This window comes from Budorcas taxicolor, chromosome 1, assembly GCF_023091745.1.
Source record: "Budorcas taxicolor isolate Tak-1 chromosome 1, Takin1.1, whole genome shotgun sequence".
Lineage (NCBI taxonomy): Eukaryota > Metazoa > Chordata > Mammalia > Artiodactyla > Bovidae > Budorcas > Budorcas taxicolor.
The window spans coordinates 190998994-191022494 of record NC_068910.1 but is presented as its reverse complement, the minus strand read 5'-3'; the positions used below and the strand labels follow the sequence as shown (position 1 = coordinate 191022494).

General features: G+C 46.1%; 1 protein-coding gene and 1 pseudogene across 7 annotated transcripts in view; both read right to left on the bottom strand.

Annotated features, from left to right (window-relative positions):
- Positions 1-2578: 2578 nt before the first annotated feature.
- Positions 2579-2982, bottom strand: LOC128053104 (40S ribosomal protein S12-like; annotated as a pseudogene).
- Positions 2983-5837: 2855 nt separating this feature from the next.
- The window catches only part of TFDP2 (transcription factor Dp-2), a 208473-nt gene continuing 190809 nt past the window's right edge, over positions 5838-23501 (bottom strand). For all 7 annotated transcript variants that reach the window (XM_052649237.1, XM_052649259.1, XM_052649252.1 and 4 more), the window contains 4 exons: positions 19936-20087; positions 15942-16108; positions 12190-12295; positions 5838-11976 (listed from right to left, as the gene is read on the bottom strand). In XM_052649237.1, the coding sequence (XP_052505197.1) occupies positions 11793-11976; positions 12190-12295; positions 15942-16108; positions 19936-20087 (609 nt within the window). In that variant the 3' untranslated portion in view covers positions 5838-11792. The remainder of the gene's footprint in view (positions 11977-12189; positions 12296-15941; positions 16109-19935; positions 20088-23501) is intronic.

The following is a 23501-nucleotide window of genomic DNA, read 5'->3' as shown; positions in this document are numbered from 1 at the left end:
AGTGTGTTAATGGCAGCAGCAGAAGGAATGAACTAATTGGTACTGGACTAGGGGTCGGGTGGGGAATGAAGCAGCTGTTTCTATATTTGAAACACAGACCATGTTGACTCGAGACTTAACCAAAGAGGTATAGCCCTCACCCTTCCATGGTGCCCCACAGGGTCTTAGAAAATAAATACTAACTTTCCCCGTGATGAGAAAAAGGGGGACAGCATGCAGGGGCCTAGGCTGGTTGGAAAAGCACAGCTGGTCGATGGGCAAGTTGCTAGAAGGGTTTGCTCTCTCGGACCCAAGGGGGGAAGATAATGAGGCCCACCATCCTGATCTTCCTAAGAGGCAGCGTTTCCCTCCTTGGATCAGTTTATTTTCTCCTACCACCCAGTCACTTCTGAAGCCAGGCAGACATCTCACTCTTCTCCATCGTGTCCTCTCTCAGCTCAATCTGGTAGAACATAGGGTGGTAAGAGGCCAGTCTTTCAGGTTTACCAGGCTTTGGCCAGCTCATTCATGCTGAGGGGACGGTGCTAGTTGATTACTCCAGACTAAGCAGAAGATCAGTGTGAGAGAGTGTAGGTCACCTGTGCGTTCATTTGTTCAATAAAGACTTAACCTAGCACTGCATACCAACTGCTGTACCAGGCCCTGAATTTACGAAGATGAAAGTCCATGTATAAGAAACAAACTCCTGATTGTAAATTACTTTCAGAGGATTTTTAATTTTCAAGAAACAAAGATGTTCACATTGACAGCGAAGCTCAAGCATTCACGAGTGGGACAGGTGCCAGCTGGTGACGCCAAGCCCGTGAACTTCAGAGACTGACCTCCCTACTGTTACATGTGAGTGAGCAAGCGTTCCCGCCACCAAGGTCCCCCAAACACACACACACACACACACACACACAGGAGGAAGACAGGTCAAGGTGTGCCAAGTGTCTTCTCTACCCTCCCTTTGGACTGTGTCTCACTTCACTAAAAAATTCGTTGACAGAGTTAACAGACTGTCAACTGCAGTGTGTTCTAACACTGTATTCAACTGTATTCAACTGCATGACAAAATCCTACAGAAATATTAGAATTTGGTTATAAGAATATGCATAGGAATTATGGGATTTGGATACACACAGGTGTAAAGAAATAACTAAAATTTCTCAAGTGGTTTCTCATCCAAGGTCATCAAATGAAACTGATTGTGTTACTGGCTTGTCTCATCAATCTGTTACTATATATCCAGCAGGACTTTTTCTTTTTTTCCATCTGCTGTTTGTTTGCATTGGGTCTTCGTTGCTTCCTGCAGGCTTTTTGTAGTTGCAGTGTTCAGGCCTCTCCCTGCAGCAGCGTTAGTTGTGGAGCATGGGCTGTAGGACTCTTGGGCTTCAGTAGTTGTGGTGCACGGGCTTAGTTGCCCTGTGGCATGTGGGATCTTCCCAGATCAGGGATTGAACACCTGCCCTCTGTTAGCAGGCATGTTCTTAACTGGACCACTAGGGGAAGTTCCCCAGCAGGACTTTAACTCCATCAGAGACTCCCAGTCCAGCAGCTGATATTTGTTGAGTCTTACAAACAAAAACTAAACACAGCATACCACCGCCACACAGGACATCATACTCCTGCTCTCCAGCTGACCACGGGCCAGGCCCTCCAGCACCTCCATTGCCCCATGTGGCTACTGCTGTGTGGGTGTTGCAGTCTTTCATTTCTGTGCTTATTCTGCCCATGGTATTTCTCCCCCAAGTTTTTTCTCCCATCTGCTCTGTGTCTGTCCTTTATCATAATGACTGGGAGTGGTCCCAGCCTGCCCCAGCAGGCACCAGCCTCCCTGCCCTAACCCCAGCCAACCCTGCAACTTGCTATTGCTTTGGCCCTCAGGCTCTGAGAAACCTTTCAAATGGGATTCAGGGTGGGGAGGGCATGGGGGCAAATGCTCTCTCCTAGCCACCGGATTTCTTTGGCCAGGCCTGTCTTTAACCTGCACAGTCAATGTACAGGCAAGTTTCTTGGCACAGGCCCTACAGGAAGGTAATGGCTGCCCTGATACCTACCAATCCTTAACCAAGAGGCTTTGGAAATGCCCTTTTGAGAATCTTCCCTGGAAGCCCCAGAGAAGGTGGTGTCTTTTAACAAGCATTGTCTTAAAGGGCTGACTCCTCCTCCAAAGGTCTTCATCCAAGAGGTGAGGAGGCCCGAGCCTGCCGCTCGTGAAGCTGCCTGCCTTCTGTGTGTGCTGCCAGGTCTGAGTCAGCCCCATAGTGGGAGAGGCAGGCCGTCCACACCCTGCCCCAGCCCGCCTGACTGAGGCGGTGGGAAGATGGGTGGGGACACTAAGACCCCCCAGAGAAAACACAGCTTTTCTTTCATGCCTTTAATCTGACTTTCAAGAATGTCCACTGGATTCACATTTTTTTTTGCCTCACTGCATGGCATTTGGGATCTTAGTTCCCTGACCAGGGATCAAACCCTCAGCCCCTGCAGTGGAAGGAAGCACAGTCTTAATCACTGGATCACCATGGAAATCCCTGGTTTTAGTTCTTAAAAATAATTTCTACAAGTCTTTTTTTTTTTAAACCAAGAACTCAGTTTTTTATTTCATCATTTCTTGCATTTTGAAGTACTCCTCAATGACATCCTTGGCCTGAGACTCTTTGCCACAGTTCTTCACCACCACATAACTGCAACCAGCCACTTTACAGGGTTTTCCCTCTCAGTTTTACAGAGGCCTACCCATTCCCCTAGTTTCTTGTTGCCATCGACCTTAATCAGGTTGATTTGGTCCTCAGCACCAAAGGCCTCCGCTAACTTGATATACACAGGCTCATCACAGTTGGATGCAAGCACACAGAGATGGGCCTGACACTTGTCTAAGGCTTTGGCAGCTTCGTGAATTCCGTGTGCTAGGCCATCGTGGATGAGGGCAGTCTTCAGCACTTCTTGCAGAGCATTATTAATATCCATTACACCTCCAGCAGCTATGCTGTCCTTGGCCATGGCAGTGGGTTACGGGTGAAGCCAAACCTTGAATGCACCCAAGCCTCCGCCTCCCCACTCCACGGTGGCAGGGAAAGAGGTACAGGTCTTTTTAAAGTAAAAAAATCTTGTATTCAGATTAAAGATCCAGTACAAGTCTTTGTTCATTGGAGGTTCAAACACAAATCTGTTTATTTATTAGCAGAGTCTGAAAAGAATTCCTGTGGAGATCATACCCTTCAGGACCATCATTTTCAGGCTTTAGTATGTCCTGTTCTCACGACTGGGGCTTACCTGGTGGTTCAGATGGTAAAGAATCTGCCTGCCGTGCTGGAGATTTGGGTTTGGTCCCCGGGTCAGAAAGATCCCTGAACGATTTGGCAATCCACTCCAGTATTCTTGCCTAGAAAATCCCCTGGACAGAGGAGACTGGCGGGCTAGTCCACGGGGTCTCAAAGAGTTGGCACACTTCTCAGGACTTCTCATTGAATTCTGGCTTTTGGGGGCCATGGCCAAGTGCTAGGGCAAGAAAACAAATCTCCTGACCACAGTACAGTAGACGTCACAGTACTCAAGGCCTTGAGCGAGGCAGGAGACATGCAAATGAGAAGTGGTTGGTGCCGGCTGCCATGCCCCAGTGGCAAAAGTAATTTGCATGAAAATGAGTGGTTATGACAAGTACTTTGCATTCAGTGGGCTTGGCTTCACCCACCCTGATACAGGCCTGCCTTCACCAGAGCGCTTTACACTGCGATTTCCTGAAAGCAGGTTTTGGCAAGAAACTGGAAAGCCCCCTCAGGAAGAAGGCAGGGCTGGCAAGGAGCTCCCAGGCATTTGGCAATTGTCCACAGTAAGAACATACTGAGCCCTCTTCCCAGGCAAGAAAGTGGGGGAGATTGGAGGTGTCTTCAGGCAGTGGAAAGAGGATCTCCAGGAGATGGTAATAGACAGGGAAGTCTGCCATGCTGCAGTCCATGGCGTCACAGAGTCAGACACGACTGAGCAACTGAAGAGGAGCCAGTGCTCAAAGAAATCACATACAGAAATGGAAGGAGTGTGGAACTGCAGGCGCAGTTCATCCTCAAATAGGAACCAAAAAAGGCAGATTGACTGTCAGATGAGTTCTGCTGCCGGAGAAGACCCTTGGCTGAGGCTGTCTTCTGATGGCTTGTTGCTGAAACCTCCGTGGAGCCCAGATCAAGGAGCTGTGTATTGAAGTCAACAACGCCTTGGGCTCTGCGGGCACCCTCCCTGGTCAGCACTGGGGCCATTGACTATGTAGGTGGCCACCAGCGACACTCCCAACAGTCCTCCACAACATCCCCAACATGACCACAGGAGCAAGAGCACTTTTGCATGATCAAATCAGTGACCCAGCATAATTCACGCGGGTCCTTGGGCATGCCTGCCAAATGGCCCTAGGAACTGAGCGGAGAGGACCTGCTACTAGTTTGGGCTCACCAGTTCAGGAAATCCCTGGGATGAGGGGTGGGCCCTGGTTCCCCGCTTCCAACAGTGGACAGTCCACACTATCATTGACTTGATCCACTGAACTCAAGGAGAGTCTGCAGGGAAGATGCCTTTCCTCCTGGACATTAACATTCTTTTTTGGGGTCATGCTGTGTGGCTTGTGGGATCTTAGTTCTTTGACCAGGGATTGAAAGCATGCCCACTGCAGCGGAAGTGCAGAGCCCTAACCACCTGACAGCCAGGAAAGTCACGCTGGACATCATGAGTGCTTCCTTGAGCATTTCCTAGTGGCCTCGAAACTGGCCCCAACCTGTGATCCCCAAATTACTCCAAACCCTTCGTTCTGACTGTCCACATGCCCACCACACACCCACCTCAGACTGTACATATTAACACAGCGTTACCAAGGGCCCCTGCCTCTCCCAAGGCAGGCAGAGTTTGCTTGAGCAGGAGGTGCTGGGAGCCATGGTGAATCCTGGGGCCTGGCAGCACTCTGTACTCCTCACTGTAGATCTTGTCTCTGATGCTGTGGTTTGGTTAAAGGGAAGATCAGGAAGCATCTTTGCTAAAAAGTTATATTCAGGTCAGTCATTTCTGGGACTGTAAAGACATTTATGCAGTTATCTTTTTTTTGGCCACGTGGTACATGTAATCTTAGTCCCCCACCAGGAGTGGAATCAGTGCCCCCTGCATTGGAAGTGTAGTCTTAACCACTAGACCACCAGGGACGTCCCAGTTATCTTTTAAAGTGACCTTATAAAGATGGAAGGGCTTCCCTGGTGGGGCTAGTGGTAAAGAACCTGCCTGTCAATGGATGAGACGTGAGCAACGCCGGTTCAATTCCTGGGTCGGGAAGATTCCCCTGGAGGAAGGCTCCAGTATTCTTGCCTGGAGAATCCCACGGACGAAGGGGCCTGATGGGCTGTAGTCCATGGGGTCGCAGAGTTGGAGAAGAATGAAGTGACTGAGCATGCACACATGTATAAAGATGTAACATCGTAGGTCTCCAACATAGAAAGCGTACGTCTGACATGTCCATCCTAGGTGGGACAGGTGGTGGACGTGCATTGGAATGCTCTGGGGACACAGCCTGTGAGTAGTGAGGTGGGCAGGGTGGGCCAGAGGGGAGCTGAGCCATGACACAGTTGCCGGAGGAACCAACCAATCCCACAAGGCATTCTGAAGTGCGGTGGCCTTTCGGATACCCCAACTGGGCCAAGGAGGCTGGACTTCTGCACCCCCTCACCGGCTGCATGTGGCATAACCCTGGGTGAGGCAACTCCCATATGAAGGCAGATCTGGGGGAGGGACTCAGCAAGGGCTGGGCATGCACCACAAGCCCCACTAACCACCCCCTCCCCCAAAGAATGAGACTGCCATTATTTTAAATTATTTATTTTCTCTATAGTACATCTCATTCAAATCATAGAACAGTCTGATACATTTTTTTCCTCAAGCACAACTTAAACTCATTTCAAAAGCTTATTCTTTCCTTCTCTGAATCTTTCAGGATGGACAAAGATACACTTTAATGGACACCAAAACCACTCAGTTTATTAAAATTACAGCTTCCCAGGCTCTGCCCCTCCCCTCCCCCCAGAGCTTTTGAGTGAGCATCTGGGGTGGGCCTTAGGAAGGCAAAATTTAAGAACCCCTCCCATCAATTCACCCCCATGTATAGGTGGTCCTTGAACCATCCTTACAGAAGCACAGATTAGGACTTGCCCATTACCTATTGGAAGCAATTTCAGAAAACCCAGGAATAATTAAGTATACAGAAATAGCTCTTCTATAAAATTTCCATATAAAAATAATGGTATTTATTTACAAAGTCTGAGATGCTACAAAATAATACATCGTATTAGGTTAGGTACTTCAATCTAATAAAGTCTACATTAGGCAGGTCAGATGTGGTGTTTGCATTTTCCCCTTATTTCTCTTGTTTAAATGCTTAAAGCCTATGGCACCATGATGACTCCTTCATGCAAAGAGAAGCAGAACTCTATTTTCTGGACATAAAACCTAACAGCACGTGATCAGAGTACAACACTGCCAAATGAAAAGGTGAGCTGGCTGGAGACTGGGGCTCGTGGCCTTTCTATTTCGGCTAACAGTCAGGGAGGGGATGGGCAGACGGCCACCTCGAGGAACCACAGTCGTGAACCATGGTCCCCTCTGAGCTCCGGCTCGGCTGGTGGTTCTCCTTTTGGGGACACTGAGCGGTTGAAGCCACCATGACTCTACTGGGAAGAACAGAACTGCAATGCATGCAGAGAAATCTGTCAGCAGAAAAGAATCTGGGTTCCCACAGACTCGTAGCTTAACAGAAATCTGTGACCCAGTCGTGAACAAGCAAAATCACCAGGCCATTTGTTTAATTAGACAGTGCCCAGCATGTTCAAGATGACTCAAGACAAGTGATAAAACGGTAAGTTTGAAGTGACAAGTCAGTGGGTTTCAAAACTCAAACATGATCTGGTGACATTTCCTTGTTATATTGGGAAAGACAGGGAGAGAAACAAGCTAACACAGAACAGAAGGGCCAGGTGACCTCCAATTTGCGTGAGGGCCTCTGCCCAGGGAGGCATGGGTTTTTTCTGAGTTTTGGCTGTCTCAGCCTGGGTCTTCCAAGCCGAGAAAGGCCCAGAGATGATGCCACAGCTTCACCCTGAGCCCTCATGAGCAAAGTCCCACTCCTGCTCCTTAGCTGTTTAGCACTTGGTGTGACAGAGGGCTGATGCTAACCCAGAGGCCCTCCATGAAGACTGTGGCAAGGGCTGAGTGTGTAGGAGGCAACGTAGCCCAGGAGGGAGATTCTGGGTGCAGTGAGGGCCCTGGAGGCCACACAGGCTGGGGGGTGTTGGGTCAGTCAGCTTTGGGCTTGTTTCACATGCCTGAGTGGGTGGGTGGAGGAGACATTCTCCCCCACTGGCCCTTGGTGGAGAAGGGGTGAGTCCTGCCCCTTCGTTTCTGCTACACTGGCTTCTAAGGTGGCTACAAGCAGGAAGGAGCGAAGTTAAGTCTGCTGGAAAAGCAAGGGGTCAAGACAGCATGGAACTCATGGACCTTTGTGTAAAGCCGAGGCCTCATAAGAATGGTGCAAGCTTTTGTCTGAAAGAGCAGCTGCACAGAAATATTTCTTAAGTGAACAAGCTTTCTCCTGTCTCAACAGCATAGTCGGTGGATACCTGCTGCCACCGAAGCTTCTGTACTGGTCAGGGATTCCCAGGGCTTAACGGGAGTGTAGAAGTACATGGGACAACGGGATCCTAAAGCTTGTCTTTTCTGAGAGATCTTAGCTGATTCCTGAGAAATGCTGTAATTTATATGGGCATTTAGTTTGAATTTTTAAAGAAAAAGGTAAAAACCTTAACTTCACTTTTTCCTTTTAGGTGGTAGTGTTTGGCTCAACTGAAGTTGAGCAAATGGCCTGAGTGTTGTATGGACTGTAGATCAGAGGGTGGGGAGGCGCCGCTCTGGTGACATGGAGCGGGGCCCTGGCACACACGGTCAGTGCTGGGGGGGCTGCTGCTTTGGGGTGCCTGGAAATGGGGAACCTATTTGGGAAAATGGCCCTCAGGTAGTCTTTAGCTCCACTAAAGTCAGTCATACACAAGATAAAAGATTCTTTTATATATCCAATATAAAAAGTAGATCTTTATGTATCTAACAGGTTGTAAAACTAGAAGAAAACACCTAGAAAAGTCCTCCATTTCTAATCACTTTTCTCTTGCGTAGGTTCAGCTGGAAGGTAACAGCTCATAATGAGAACTTCATGGGTTAGAATGTTCTCTTAGTTTTATGGCTACTGCTGGTAGCTATGTTTGGTTTTCTTTTAAAAATTCCCTAACAGACTCCAAAACATATACTGAAAGCTGGGAACAGTGGGGCCTTTGGAATTCAGCAGATTCCAAGTGCACATTGTAGGGTAGAGTGGCCTGGAAGAGACATCTTTCAGTGGTCCGATGCAGAACAAATGTCACCTTTTTGGCTCCCCCTTCCCCTGGATACTGCCAGCCACAGTAGCCTGTCCCCCAGGCCACAACCCTGTCGTCTTCTCCACAGCATGAATCAATCTGAACATCTTCTCTTCTGCTCTCACTCAAACACTTACTGAAGGATTCAATCTTCACTCACTGTCCAGCCTTCACCCCTCAGGGACCCCATGAGAGCACAGCCTTGAAGGCTACCTCACAGATGTGCCCACGGGGAGGGGGCTGGTGCTTGAAGCAACTTGCCCATGAAGCTAACCAGGCTTCCCCTCTGTATGTGGTTCTGGTAGAAACTGCTGAGGCGGTTCCCTTCCTTTGCTGACCCTGCCCCACGGACATCCGTCCTGACTCTGCTCTCTGACTATCCCAGGGCCCAAGTTACACCCAAACTCTGCTGTCTGTGTAACAGCCGAGTTTGTGATGTCTGCATGGCTAAAGCGAGCCACTCCCTTGTGGACTGTCTCTGAGTTACCTGCAGTGGCTCCTGTGTTTGGGGGTTCACCCAGGCCTCATTCTTTAAGTGGGGCAGAGAACGGCGGCCACTGTCAATTCTGCCAGCAGGGAGAGTTATCCTCTTTCTCCTGCTGAGATGACAGCCACTGTGTGGTTTTTTCCCCACCCCTTCTCTGAGACATGGGTCAACATTCGTAATGGTTTTTGCAGGGTGGTGGGCATGGCTGGGAGGCAAGAATCACCATCTTAGCACCTCCCTTCCTGCCCCTTCCCGAGGTCCTCCATGATCATAAGGCACAGATTAAGTCAACGCCTGCTGGAGCGGCTTCCATCATCCCGTCACCACAAGAGATGAAGCAGGTGGTGTGCACAGTGGGGAGGGAAGGAGGAGTGGGCAGGTGCCTGGGTGCCGTGGACCCTCCCACAGCAGGGCCAGATACAGCAGGCTGGGTGCCCCTGCGTGAAATTGAACAGATCACTGTCCACCGACTGGGTGGCACTGCGCGGCAAAGGTTGCCAACTACACTGGGCCCTGTGCGAACAGGCCTCCTGAACTCCTCCCAAAGCAGAGTGTGACCACACACCCTGGGAGGAGTGTCCGTGTGTGCGTGCACATGTGTACAAATAGTCCCAGGTACTACTCTATAAAGAAGCTTGGAGGTTCTAACCACAGTTTCCTAGCATCCTTTCCTGTTTGATTTCTCGTAAAATTCTGTCTGGACTTTAGAACCAGGTGAATCTATGGAGAAGAAGCAGAAGAATGACAGGACTTCCCTAACTATCTCCATCTGGGTTTCTGCTCAGGCCAAGCCTTCCACCTGTGCCGTGTCCTGTGACCCCAGTGTGACCCCACTGGGCATCCTCACCAGGAGCCCAGGCCCATCACTGAGGAACGGAGGCCAGTTCTGCTGAACCCCACACAGTGCCGGCTCGGGTGGCCAGTGACGGGGCGCCGGGAATGAATGCTAAGAGTCTCTGGCTGCTTGTTCTCCTGAACCCATGTTTTATCTGTAGCAGAAAGAACAGAGAAGGGAGAGATTCCCCATGCACTCTGGTGAGGCTGAGGCGCGCTCATCATCGGCGCACCTGCGCACCTGTCCTGAATGCGGACGGGCGGGTCTGGGGCCTGTGGCACAGTATTTGCAAGTCTGAAAAGCTAGCTGTGGCCCCAGGGCTCTCCAGGGCTCCTTTCAAGCACGGGGATGAGAAAGGTTGGGGTAGGTACAGGTGGAGGCAGCCTGAGGAGACCTGGTTCTACCTGACTGTGCAGCTGATGACCTTCGCAGTCGGAAGGTCCCCTGGAGGCCCCTGGCCACCCACCTCCTCCATGCCCGGCCTCAGGATGCGCCACAGTCCTCCTGCACCTGCCTCCCTCCACCTCTGCCTCAACACTGCACTATGGCTTATTCCTGACAGAATGAGTTTTGTCTCAAAGGAACTTAACGCTCTACCTCCTTCTGTACTAGCTGTTTGGGTCAGTGAGGCCCTGCCCCTCTCGTCACTGCAGGCATTGGCCTGCATGCTCCCCAGGCAGGATTTAGAAAAGAATCGGTGGGCTGAGCTCACAGTAACTGGATGCATAATTTAAGGACAAATACAAACAAGTCAAGTCAAAGGACTAGAGTTAATTGTCCATTATCACTTGCTCCTTTCCAAGGCCTTAATGTGCACTTAAGTTGGGGTTTGGCCATGGTGGCAGCTGTCTCCACACCCGTATTCAAAGGGCGGTAACTGAACCCAGCACGTGCGGTTCCCAGTGGCGTCTTTGGCTCTGTCACGACAGTCCTGGGGTGCTCACCATTTTCTGGTGTTTCTGTGAAACTATCAGGTTAGTTTGAAATGTGTTTCACCCAGGAATCAATCCAGGATGGTCATTTTGATTCATGAGAATGTAGAGAAGGTGACATGTACAGGAAAACACTGCTTGTTCATATTCTTGAACTCCTTTTCAGGTAACAGTAATGGCAGTTCACTTTCACAAATTGCACACTGGGTGAAATCATACAATTATTTGCAGGGAACAGTAAGCAAGCAGTTCGGTCATAGGGACATGTTTCTTTGTTTTGTGCTAAGTGAAAAAGCTGTAGGAAACGCATAGCTCTGATTAAAACCACAGAGACAATTTCCTGCTCTGTAACACTCCAGATTTAGGATGCTGGCAAAAGGCAGTGCTGGCAAAGTATTTAATGCACGTGAAAATGCTATGCTATTCTGGCTTCCAGAAGTAGCCCTAGAAAATTCTACGCACCAATGCATGGGCTAAGGGTGATCATTTCAGTTGGACTATAGATTATTCTAAACGTCACAGAAGTACTTCAGAATTAGCGCCCGCCCCTTTCTAGAAGCCGTCTAAGGCAGCTGATGCGTAAAGCACCTCGACTAGACCTTCAACTAGTTCAGCGGCTCCATCTGTGCTCCTGGGGCCCCGTGGTCTCCCGCACTCACTGCACAGCCCACCGGGAACCTCTTGCGGTTGGTCAGCCTCGGGAAAGGGCAGCCCAGGCCAGGGAGCGGGACGAGGGACCCAGACCAGCAGGGGCTGTTCATGTAGCCATCTCAGTTCTAAGAGGGGGTGGGTGGCCGCGGGGGCCGCAATGGCCCCGCCTCGCGGAAGGGAAGTGTGTGGCGTGCACGCCGCCCGTTCCTCAGGGACGGCCCCCTCCGCCAACCTCAGAGAACAGGCGTTGTTCGCCATGTGATCTACTGCTCTGCTGTTCAGAGCTTTCATTCGCACTACGTTAGCTTTCATCTCAACCATCTCAGCCTTCGGGTAATTTGCTTATTGTGTTTCCCTAGTTTTCACTGAACACACAGTGCAAACAAAGGCAAAGACTGAAGCAGTCGTTTCAAAAACAAGAGCTCACACTAAAAACACACATGAGCATCAGACAGCAAAACGCGGGTTTGCGCCTGTCTTTATTCTGGGGAGGATGAGTCCTCCTCGTCCTCTTCCTCGTCTTCATCGTTGAATGAACAGGGCGTTTCGCCTCGGGACTCAGAGCAGTGAGAGGCCGCACTGCTGGACTGGTGACTGTTTGGGGCAAGGAGCTGCCCCGTTGCTAAGGCCACTTCAGCATCCAGGCACAACCCTTGGTTTACACTAGCAAACAATCGGAAACACACAGGCTCGTTAATGTGGTGTGCAGCCTTTAAGCTTTGGAAAACATAAAGGAGGAGAGCCCAGGAAAGGGAGGGCCACAGGCGAGCTCTGCCGGGATCCGCAGGAGACCCAGCTGATAGAGGCACATGGGGCTCCCCTCCAGTGAGGAGCAGGCTTGGAGACTAACCTTTTTAACCCTGAGAAAGTACATACCTTGATTGGGACAAGGTGGCACCGGTGGTCAGGTCTAAATTTGAAACAGATTGGGTAGAGTTCAAAAGCAGTCCCTGATTTAACCAAGATGGTCCTGTGGAGATGTCTACAGGAAAAAACAAAAACAGATGGAGGCCTGGTAAGTCCTGTGGCTGCTTTTGCTATGGCCTGCAGAGAGCACAGACGAAGGAGGCAAGCAGCCCATTCTAAGCTACAGTCTCCTGCCATTGGGAGAACCCAGATTTCTTCAGCTTGCAAAAAGGAAATTTCTAGAACATAAGAGTGGAGCAAGGGGGAGGATTCAGGGAGACAGACTACAGCCGGAAAGAATTCAAATTAGACCAATCCCAGAGTCTTCATTCTTTTTTTCTTGCAGAAGCCCTTGAGAGGGCATCCCACATGAACATATTGATGGTTGTACTACTGTTGGACACCCGCTGGATGCACCACAAAAGCCTCTGGCTGGGGTGTTAACAACCAGAGCAGGAGTGGATAAGCAGACAGTTAAGTCAGAACACCCTATGTCAGAGGGACAGACACATTCTTGCTCAACCCCCTATACCCCCTGCCATGGTTTCAAGTGCACCCTGGGAACTCAGTGCTATTACTGACCAAGATTTATTCTTTTTCTTGGTATCCTTTGCTTTAAAACTTGAACTAAACCTTACTTTAAAAGGCTTTGCACAGTCACATTTTTCATGAGGGCACTGCTGTTTCAGTCTGCATCAAATACTGTGCAGATACATCCTTGCAGTCCTGTTTTCTATGCAATTTACCATATTTCTCCCATCACAACCCTGACTAATTCTTCTTGTAACTTTATTATTATTTATTTATGGCTGTGCTGGGTCTTCGCTGCTGCACAGGCTTTTTTCTAGTTGTGGCAAGGGGGCTGCTCTGTAATTGCTGTGCACAGGCTTCTCACTGCTGAGGCTTCCCTTGCCGCGAAGCACAGGCTCTAGGGCACACGGGCTTTGGCAGCTGTGGTTCCTGGCTCTGGAGCACAGGCTCGGTAGCTGTGGCACATGGGCTTACGCTCCCTGGCTTGTGGGATTTTTCCGCATCAGGGATGGAACCCATGTCTCCTGCATTGGCAGGCGGATTCTTTACCACTGGGCCGCCAGGGAGGCCCTGTAACTTCTTTAACCCTTGTCTCCTTATCTAGACTGTTAAGAGAAGGCAGTGACTGGGACAAATAAAATCTAAATGTTAATGAATGAGCATCGTGTATTTCAAAGGTGAGTTTACAACCCAGGTGGCAGAAATATCAGCAATGAATTTCTTGAAATGAATTTGACTTATGTTGTAAGATGAGACCAAGCATAGGTCATCTTAACACGGCCTGTGAACCTTTTCTTCACAGGCTAACTAAAGCAGCTGTGAGGGGGGAAAAAATTCTAACAACAGCAGGTTTTAAATGGATACAATAAGAACAAGTTGGTATATGAAGTTAAAGCCAGAATCCTGTGCTGAGTATTATTAATTAGTATGTATGGAAACCTTCTGTCAGAACACAGCTCTTGACAGGATACATTTCCCTTTCACAATGGCTCTGAAAGGCCGACCCACACAACAGTTCTCACAACCTTCAAGAGCCATCCTGTCCCTCTGCATGCTGGAGGCACATGCTTTTGCACCAACCAGAAAGTCTATCCTAGTCTGGAAACGAGGTCACCAAGAGATCAAAACCACATAGCCCGCCTATCGCCCACAGTCTTTTCACTGAGAATGAGCTAAAATAAAGTCCTGATGACTTACCGAGTAAGAGCCTTTTGCAGACCTGCTGGATGGCTAGGATGCCCCAGCTGCTAAGAAAACAGCAGGTCCTCCTCTGGAAGGAGCAAGGGGAGAATGGGGGGTGGGGGGTGCAAATAGGGGACTGGGAGGCTGAGGGGCAAGAAGAGGGGATCAGACAGGAAGTGTGTGGTGTGAATTTAAGCACTAAATGCAATAAAAACCAAATCTCAATCCAGGCTCTTGTGTTGTGGCTAAAACCATAGAACAGCAGCAACTGCTTTACATCTGGCTTAATAATCCTTACAGCTAATATTAAAGTGCCTTTAAGTTACAGTATGAAATTGTACGTAGTAATACTTATAAATGAAGGAAACTGGCAAAAAAGGTAGAACACTTGTGTCTATATACCCAAATTATATGTGCACAATATACCATACTTTTAAGAACTATAATCATAAAGAAGGTTTCTTAATTATTGAAATTTTGAATTTTAGGACACACAAGACAAAGTGTTTCTGCTTTCAAGTATACTCCTATAATGAAAAGATAACCCAGTTTTAAAACGGTCAAAGGATCTGAATAGACATTTCTTCAAGCAAGATTCACAAATAGTCAATTAGCACATGAGAAGATGCTCACCATCAGCAGTCATTGGGGAAATGCAAATCGAAACCACAGTGAAATACCATTTCACTTTCACTAGTGTGGTGGTAATAAAATGAACAATAACAAGTGTTGAGAAGGATGTGGAGAAATCAGAACCCTCATACACTGCTGGCAGGATTGTAAAATGCTACAACTGCTTTGGGAAATAGTTTGGCGCTTTCAGAATGCTAAATATAGTTACCATATGACCCAGCAGTTCCACTGCTCGGTATACACCCAATAGCAGCAAAAACTAATGTTCACACGGAAGCATGTACAATGTTTACAGCAGCATAATAGCCCAAAAGTGAAAACAATCCCAGTATGTGAACTAATGAACAGATAAAGAAAATGTGGTATTATCCACAAAATGGGGTGAAGTACTGATTCATTGATGAATTTTGAAAACATCATGCTAAACAAGTCGGTCACCAAGGCTACATTAGTGTAAGATTCTATTTACATGAAAGATCCAGAACAGACAAATCCACAGTGACAGGAAATAGATTAGTGGTTGCCAGTTGCTGCGAAGAATGGGGGGTGGCGGGGAGGGAGGGAATGCTAACGCACGTGGAATTCCTTTCTGGGGTGATAAAATCATAATTAGATAATGGGGATAACTACAGAACCTTGTGAATACGCTAAAAATCACTGAACTGTACACTTTAAAGTGGTGTATCATATAGTATGGAAATTAAATCTCAATTAAAAAAATAATGATACCAGTTCACATCCACCTGCCTGGGAAGACAAAACACTTCCACTCTGTGGGTGAGAGTGTACCACGTTAAAGTCAAGTTGGAAAGCCACGGCATCATCTAGTAACGATGAAGATGGACCTGCCTTAGACCCAGCAATCTCACTCGTAGAGACACGCCCACGGTCACCGAGAAACAGTAGTGGGAATGTTCAGAGCAGCACGGTTTAAATATCAAGAGATGGGAAACATAACTAAAGGTTTATCATCAGTAAAATGAACAAGTAAACTGCTTCATCCACATGCTAGAATTCCACACGGCAGTAAAAATGCATCAATTACGCTACTTGAAATCCTGTGGATAAATCTAAAGAACATGTTGTTGAGTGAAAAGTTAAATCACCAAAGAATATATCACTTTGGTTTCATTTCTATAAAGGTGAGAATTAGACAAAACTAAATAATAAGTTGTTTCCAGCCCAGTGTATTTTTTTGTGTTTGCATCTCTAAAGAAAAGTAGTGATACATAAGAAATTCGAAAGGTTACATTTCAGGGTAAGGGAACTGAACTGACGGGGCAGACAGCGGGCACTACTTTTCTATGAGAAATGTTTTAGCGAGTTAGGGTCTGATATTTAATCAAGGACCACATTGACTGCATTAGTTAACATACCTGTTATATAGCCTTCTAAAGCCTTGGGCACCAGTGATTTAGCAAGTTTCAGATCCTCCAAGGAGCATTTGCCTGACTCCAGGCCGAAGGACATCCCCATTCGCTTCAGCACTTCTATGTCATCATGAATCTCAAAGGTGTTGTCAAAATTAAAAAGATATTCAAACCTGTATCAGGAAACAGAGTTAGTGAGGGGTTTCTGTGGTGTCGGGGAGGTGTGAAGAGTGTTGTACTCTGTATATTCGATGAAAGCATGAGGACCTAGGCTCAGCTACAGTACTAGACATTGTTACCCTTTAGGGCAGTGAGTCATTTTGCTGGGCTCAGAAGAAATGACATCTCAAATAAACTGTTCTCCCGATTAAAACAACTTTCCTGTGATGGACAACAGGAGTTCTACCCAGCCCTCATTAAGCTGTGGCAACGTGGAGACAGGAATTTTGGTCTAAATCCAGTATTTTTCAAAGTTGTTGATAGCTTTGCCATAAAAGATAAAATATTAAGGAAGCCTTTCCAAGTAGACTTTTTTCCAAAGCAGATGTACAGATGGCCACAAGACACTTGGAAAACTGCTCAACATCACTAGTCATGTGGGAAACACTAATCAAAACCACAGTGAAGTATCATCTCACACCTGTCAGAACGGCTATCACCAAAAAGACAACAAATAACAAACAATGGCAAGGATGTGAGGAAAAGCCAACTCTCCAACACTTTGGCTGGGAATGTAAACCGGTGCAGCCACTACGGGAAACAGTTTGGAGGCTTCCTCGAAAAAATTTAAAATAGAACTACCATATTATCCAGCAATTCCAAGTATTTACCCAAAGAAAAACACTAATTTGAAAAGGTTACACTCAGTATTCACTGACGTCTTATTTACAATAGCCATGATATGGAAGCAACTTTAGAGTCCATCCACAGATGAATGAATAAAGATGTGGTATGTATACACACGGGGGATAGTACTACTCAGCCATAAAAACACTTGCCATTTGCAAGGATATATATAGATCTAGAGGGTATTATGCTAAATGAAATAAACCAGACTGAAAGACAAGTATCACATAATCTCATTTATATGTGGAATCTAAAAAACCAAAACAAATAAAAATAGACTCAGAGAACAAATGAGTGGTTGCCAGAGGGGAGAGGCTGAGGCAGTAGGAGAAACAGGTGAAGGGGGTTAAAAGGTACAAACCCTCAATTATAAAGCAAGCCCTGGGGATACATACAGCATAAAGAACATGGCCAATAATATTCTAATAAGTTTGTACAGGGAGAGATGGTTACTAGACTTATCATGGTGATCATTTTGTAATGGATGCAAATGTCAAATCACTATGCTGTATACCTGAAACTAATACAATACTGTCTGTTAAGTATATGTCAATAAAAGTAAATAAATCAAGCAAAGAAGTCACTGGGAGAAAAAGAAACATATACAAAGAAAGCCCTTCCAATTTAGTACCTAACTTTCCGACCATGAGTTGGCCTACCAGGGTTGAGGAAAAAATATTTTGGATGCTTACTTCATTTTCATGAGTCAAGTATTAGCCACATCACACCTTAGACGAGCAAAAAATGGAAGGCTTTTTACAAACTAACCAAACCCCAAACCCTGTCTTGAGGGTCTCAGGAGTAAAAATGCCGTAAGAAAAAAGTGTCGCATATAACACATAGCACGTTTCCAAATGTTTTTGAAAAGTGCCAAATCAGGATGTCCAGCTGCCTGGAAAAGGCTTTCAATAAAGAGGGCCCTGTAAGAAGAAATGGTCCTCCTGGCTCCCAGGCTAGGCCTGGAGCAACGTCGCCAGGAGCCTCGGGGACAGAGGGCAGGTGAATGTGCTGGGACAGTGGTGGGCTTATACTGGCATGAAATTTTGAGATCTTAGATCAGAGTAAAACTTGTCATTTAAAGCAAAATGCCATACTTGCACCCCACCTCGAACATCAAGGCCCTGTAAGCATCTCAGAGCCTCCTTTACACCAGTTGGGGGAGGGCGAGGAAAGGACAGGAGTCAATAACCACCCGAGAAGGAAGAGGATCCTTAATCCTCCTAGGCCACTGGTCCCCAGACTTTCCTGCTATTCTTTAAAACTTCAAAGACTAACCAAAGTACAGAGTTTTAGTAATGTCCTACCAAACAAGAGGCTAACTAGAGAAAGAAACTAGAAATCTTAACAGTTTATTTTTCCCGGAAATACATTAACCATTCTGTAAGTCTCGGATTTATGAGAGTGACAAGTCCTTGTAGACACAGGTTTCTGCCAAGAATTTGAAGTGTGTGAATACTAACATACATATTTATCATTTACTGCCCCCGGTGCTAGTCCTTTATGACTGTTATAAACCAACAAGTTAATTATCAAATACTTTAGAAATCCCTGTTGTTTCTCTTCCTCTTTTTTTGGTGTCTTCTTATTTAAGTAACCCACGATCTCTGTACACAATCAAGATAGAGAAGCAACACTGCCAAGAAGGAAAAACCAGGGAGGGTAAACCCCACGGCCATGCAGTGGCTCCAAGGAGCCCAGAAGTTCTGCTCCTGGGACAGCCCTGGGCTGCGCCTCTGCAATGATGTGATTATTGGGCCCTCTTTTGGTCTCAGATGCATCCCAATTTGGATAAGTTACATGCTGACTCCTTGGAATAGCAGCTAATATTTATAAAGCACTTTCCAGGAGTCAGATCTTTTAGAGGCATTACCTTATTTAAGGAAGTGACAGAGCCCTGGTATCATCCCCATTTGTTCTTCAGACAAAGCTTTAGAATAGCTGCTTGGGAGAGCCACAATCCACATTTCCTTCTGTCTCACTCTGCATCCTACGCCCTCAACTACCTCAATCCTGATTCAGAGCCTGAAGAGCACTACTGTTTTCGTGAAGGATAAAGTAAGTTACAAATAAACTCTGTATTTTGAAAACTGCTATTTCTCACTTACTATGATAATAGTAATATATTGATATTACCATCAATCTTAGTTAAAATGAAAAACATATTGGTGGGAATGTAAACTGGTGCACCCACTGGAAAACAGTATGGAGGCTTCTCAAAAATTTAAAAATAGAACTATCATATAATCCAGCAACCCCACTTCTGGGTATATGTATCTGAAGGAAATGAAATAAGCATCCTGAAAAGACATCTGCATTCCCGTGTTCAGTGACCGCAGCATGACTTGCAATAGCCGAAGCATGGAAAGAACCTGTGTCTATCATCAGATGAGTGGATTAAAACACTGTGGTGTACCTGAGACAACAGACCATAAAAAAGGACAATGGACAACAGATCATAAAAGCAGGAAATCCTACCATTTGCAACAACACAGATGACAGACCTTATACATAGATCTCAAAAACCAAACTCACAGATGCAGAGAATAGACTGATGGCTGCCAGAGTGCGGGGAGGGGGTGGGGAGGAGTGGTGAGTGAAATGAATAAAGGTGGTTAACAGGTACAAACTCCAAGTTGTAAGATAATAAGCACGCAAGCAAGCAGAGAACGCCATCTAGTACTTTTATTTTTCATCTAGTGCTTTTGTGTCCATTCATTATAAACAGAAGCATGGCTCAACTACGATATAGCAAAAAAAAAAACTGCTTCTGCCACATGCCGATCTCAACTATCTCCGGCATAAACGCGACAATGCATAGTGAACTTGGTGAACCTACCATGTCCCAGACGCTCACTGATGCTCTACTTTACTGCAGTGATTTGCCCACTTATCTCATCTATGTGTGCGTACATGCACGTTCTAGCTTGGGCACCATTATGTCTTCAGCACAAACAGCACAGTGCCAGGCGCAAGAGGGGGATGTAGAGGGTGAAGCAGGAAGCAAGCACTGGCAGTTGACAGCACTCCTGTTTGAAGAGTTGTTTCATGAGGCCCAAGGGAGTCAGCCTTGGAGGACTCAGATAATATTACAAATGACAGGAATTATGTTAAACAGAAGGCTAGTCCTGCCTGCTGCCACTGGTTCTCCACTTACTTGTCACTGGAGATGCTGCAGTCTATGACTGTTTTTCTGCTTGTGTTGATGATTATAAATGGCAGCTGAATGGTGGAGTTCAGAGCTGGAGGGCCCTGGTTCTGCTGTTCATTTTGCCGATTTCTTTGTACCAGGTTTTTGAAAGCGATTTGCTGTTAAAGAGCAACAAAAACATACAGTCATTCAACGTAGATAAGTGAGTTGGAACTAAATTAATTAAGTACATCTAAAATATAGTTTAAAATTAGAGCATTTAAAGAGACCTTCCACCTATGAATTAACTAAAGTTGAACATTTAAGCAAAAACATTAGAATGATCTAACTCAAGAAATACATTTAAAAATATTTATTTAAATGGTATCTAACATATCCTAATACAAATAATGGGGCCTGCAGTTTCCATCATCCATAGAAAAAGGATCTTACAAATCTGAGAGAGAGAGTGGTACCTGCAACTCTTCTCAGCGCGAGTGATACAGCAAAAGTGGACGTGCTTTCCATTTAACTAACACAGACTCCCGAGGATTTGGGGTTAAATACATCTCAGATCATCCAGCCCAGAAACATACAAACTATACAAAGCCTCAGAACCCTTTCTTCAAGTGAAATCTTCTGGGACACTCACTGTTTATAAAACAGATGAACACATCCTTGCTCTGGTTGGCTGCGCTGAGGCTGAGTCCTGAGCCCTGCCAGCTCTGCCCTCATTCACCCTTTGAGCCCCTTCACAGAACTTTTAAGCATCTATAGGGCACAGTTTGGAATCTGGTCCAAGCCCCTCCCCAGCTGACATCTTTCAGAAGAGGAACCTGAGGCTTTATACAGTAGATATACACTGATTTATAAGGTGTATCAAGGCCTGAATCTTTGCACTGAATCTTGCTACTACCTTTAAGCTATAACCATTACTCAAAAGCCAAAGAAAGTGACCCTACCACCCTCTTTTAAGTACAAATGTATCACAGAATTCCACAGGTAGAAAGACCTTACACAGTGAAGTCTTTCATCCGCTTGCGGAACAGATACTGGTTAAAAGAGCTCCTAAAGTCAGAGCCTTTCATCCCTTCCATTAGCTTGTTCCCTCTGATCACCCAGTAGTGATGCATTTCAGTTATTTTCTATGTTTTAGCAACTTTATCCTAGCAGTGTTTATTTTAGGTCCTGGGCCTTAATTGAAGTTTGATTAAAATTTATGTTGTCTTAAAATGGTTGGGTGCTAGCTCCCTGAAAAGTAAACATTTACTCCTTTAAAAAGCACAAAACAGAAGGGACACCAATTTATTCTAGCCCTGACAGTGTGTCTAGAACCATCACTGTCAACATCATTCGTTATCAAACATTACTTGAGTCATACTTATTAATTTGTTATTTTCTGCTGCTAATGAACTAAGGGCAATTATATTCAATGCTTAGCTCATTTAATATTGAGGAAAAATATGCTGAAACTATAAAACTCAGAAAAAGAATTATATGTTTGAATACCTCCACCTGGCTATCTTACTCTTCTAGAAAACACATCCTGGAGACAGCCCATACTTGGCCTAGCTTTGTGGTCTTAGTGGCATGGGAGGGCCTGGGTAGAGGTAGAAATATAAACAGTGGTAAGTAAAAGTTCTTACATATTTATGATTCACTGTTCTATACTGTGCACATTTAATAGCATCAAAGACTGTTCTTGGGAAAAGAGCTGTGAATATACATACAATGTTATTTTGATAGTAAAAAGAAAAATCACCCCATTTGTTTTAAACTGATTTCCTTATTTGTTGCCATTTGATTTATCTTTAGCCTTTTGTTCTCTTCCAGGCTTAGTAACATTTATTTCAGAGGCTAAACAGCTTTAGGTATATTTAGACATTCATTTTGCTCTGCATTAGTAGCTCTGGATAAGTTTAAGGGCTGGAAGGGACAATGATATAGACAAAAGTAGGACATTTGGGTCATCTGTGGGCAGAATCGGCTCATACCAGCCCTCTCCTACACGATCAAGAGAAGAGGTGGCATGTCAGTGAAAGTGACCTGGGTCATGTGATATCAGTAGCTGTGACATTCACTAGTTAAAAAATTAAGCTAGCTTAGCCACACAGAGGTAAATTATTTGTGTTCAGGGACGACTTGCTTAATGTACTTTCTGTGACAACTTCGTAATTTGCTGAAAGAAAGAAAAAGGAAACACTAGGAGGAAATAGGCTGTGTGTCTACCAGCAGACTAGAAGTAGTTGTTTTCAGTTATTTTGTGTTTCATTTCACTGTTCAGAGAGACCTGCTTTTATAAATGTTGACAGCTAGGTTGCACCTGGGTTGAAATCTTCTGTAAATATTTGGTTTGAGACAGAAGAGAAAAAGAAATTTAGGACTTAAAAAAAAACAAAACCGCAATGTTCACTGTAGAAAGGGGAAAAATATTGCAGGTCACTTTTTTTTTGTTTTGTTTTTGGCCATACTGAGAGGCACGTGGGATCTCAGTTCCCTGACCAGGGACTGAAGGTGGAACCCACACCCCCTGCACTGGAAGCCCGAAGTCTTAAAGCACTGGACCGCCAGAGAAGGCCTCTGGTCCATTCTTTGGGCTGGTCGTCTAGGGACGGGAAAGCCCACATACATCAGGGTGATCCGGCCCAGCACAAGGCCTCTGGTCCATCCTTCGCGCTGGTCGTCTAGGGGCAGGAAAGCCCACATACATCAGGGCGATCCGGCCCAGCACAAGTCTTTCTGATCAACAGATAATTACAGACACGCTGATAAACAGGTTTTCATAATAACATGCCCAAAATGGAGCCCCCAAATGCTCCATGAGAGCTCTGAGGAAATGTAAGAAGGGCCAAGCACAGGGTTTTGGGGACCGTGAGTTGGGAGGGAAACACTGATGCAAGACGGACGACACGAGAGGCAGCCAGGGAAGCTGACGGGGGTGGGGGCGAGGGTCTCTCAGGAAGCAGAGCGGTCCAGGAATAAACTGTCAGCTTTTAAGTTTCTTGTTTTTTAAAGCTACAGAGTGTTCTCTTCATACAAAACTTACTTTGGAAATCCAGTATGAAAAATACATGAGACCGGCCGGCTCTGAAGGGAGCTCCTCAGGGAGGTCCCACAAGGGTCAGTATGGGACACAGACAAAGAAGAGCAAGAAAGTGAGAGGTGCCTGATGAGGATGCAGCGTCATCCCAGGGGCTGTGTCGGGGGCTCTGCTCCACCTGCGGCTGCTCCCGTCCCCACCAGCCTCCTCCCACCCCGCCCTTCTAGACCACACACAGCTAACAGTCTGTTCCTGCCTCTCTGATGTGTATTCAAATATGAAAAAACGAACAAAGAATAAGGATCAAGAAAGGAAAAACAAAAATCTGGAATATGTGGGAATACTTAACCTATTCTGTCCATGAGACAAAGTGAGTATTTTAAGGGGGGGGGGGGCGGAAACAAAAAAACTGTTACAATTATTTGGTAACTTATTGCTCCCTTTATTTCTGAAAAGTGGACTATATCAGAGATGAAATAGGATCTATGGTTGCTCAAATCAAAATGGGTTTTATGATTGGCTGAAAACTTTTCATATAAAGACATTTTGCTGA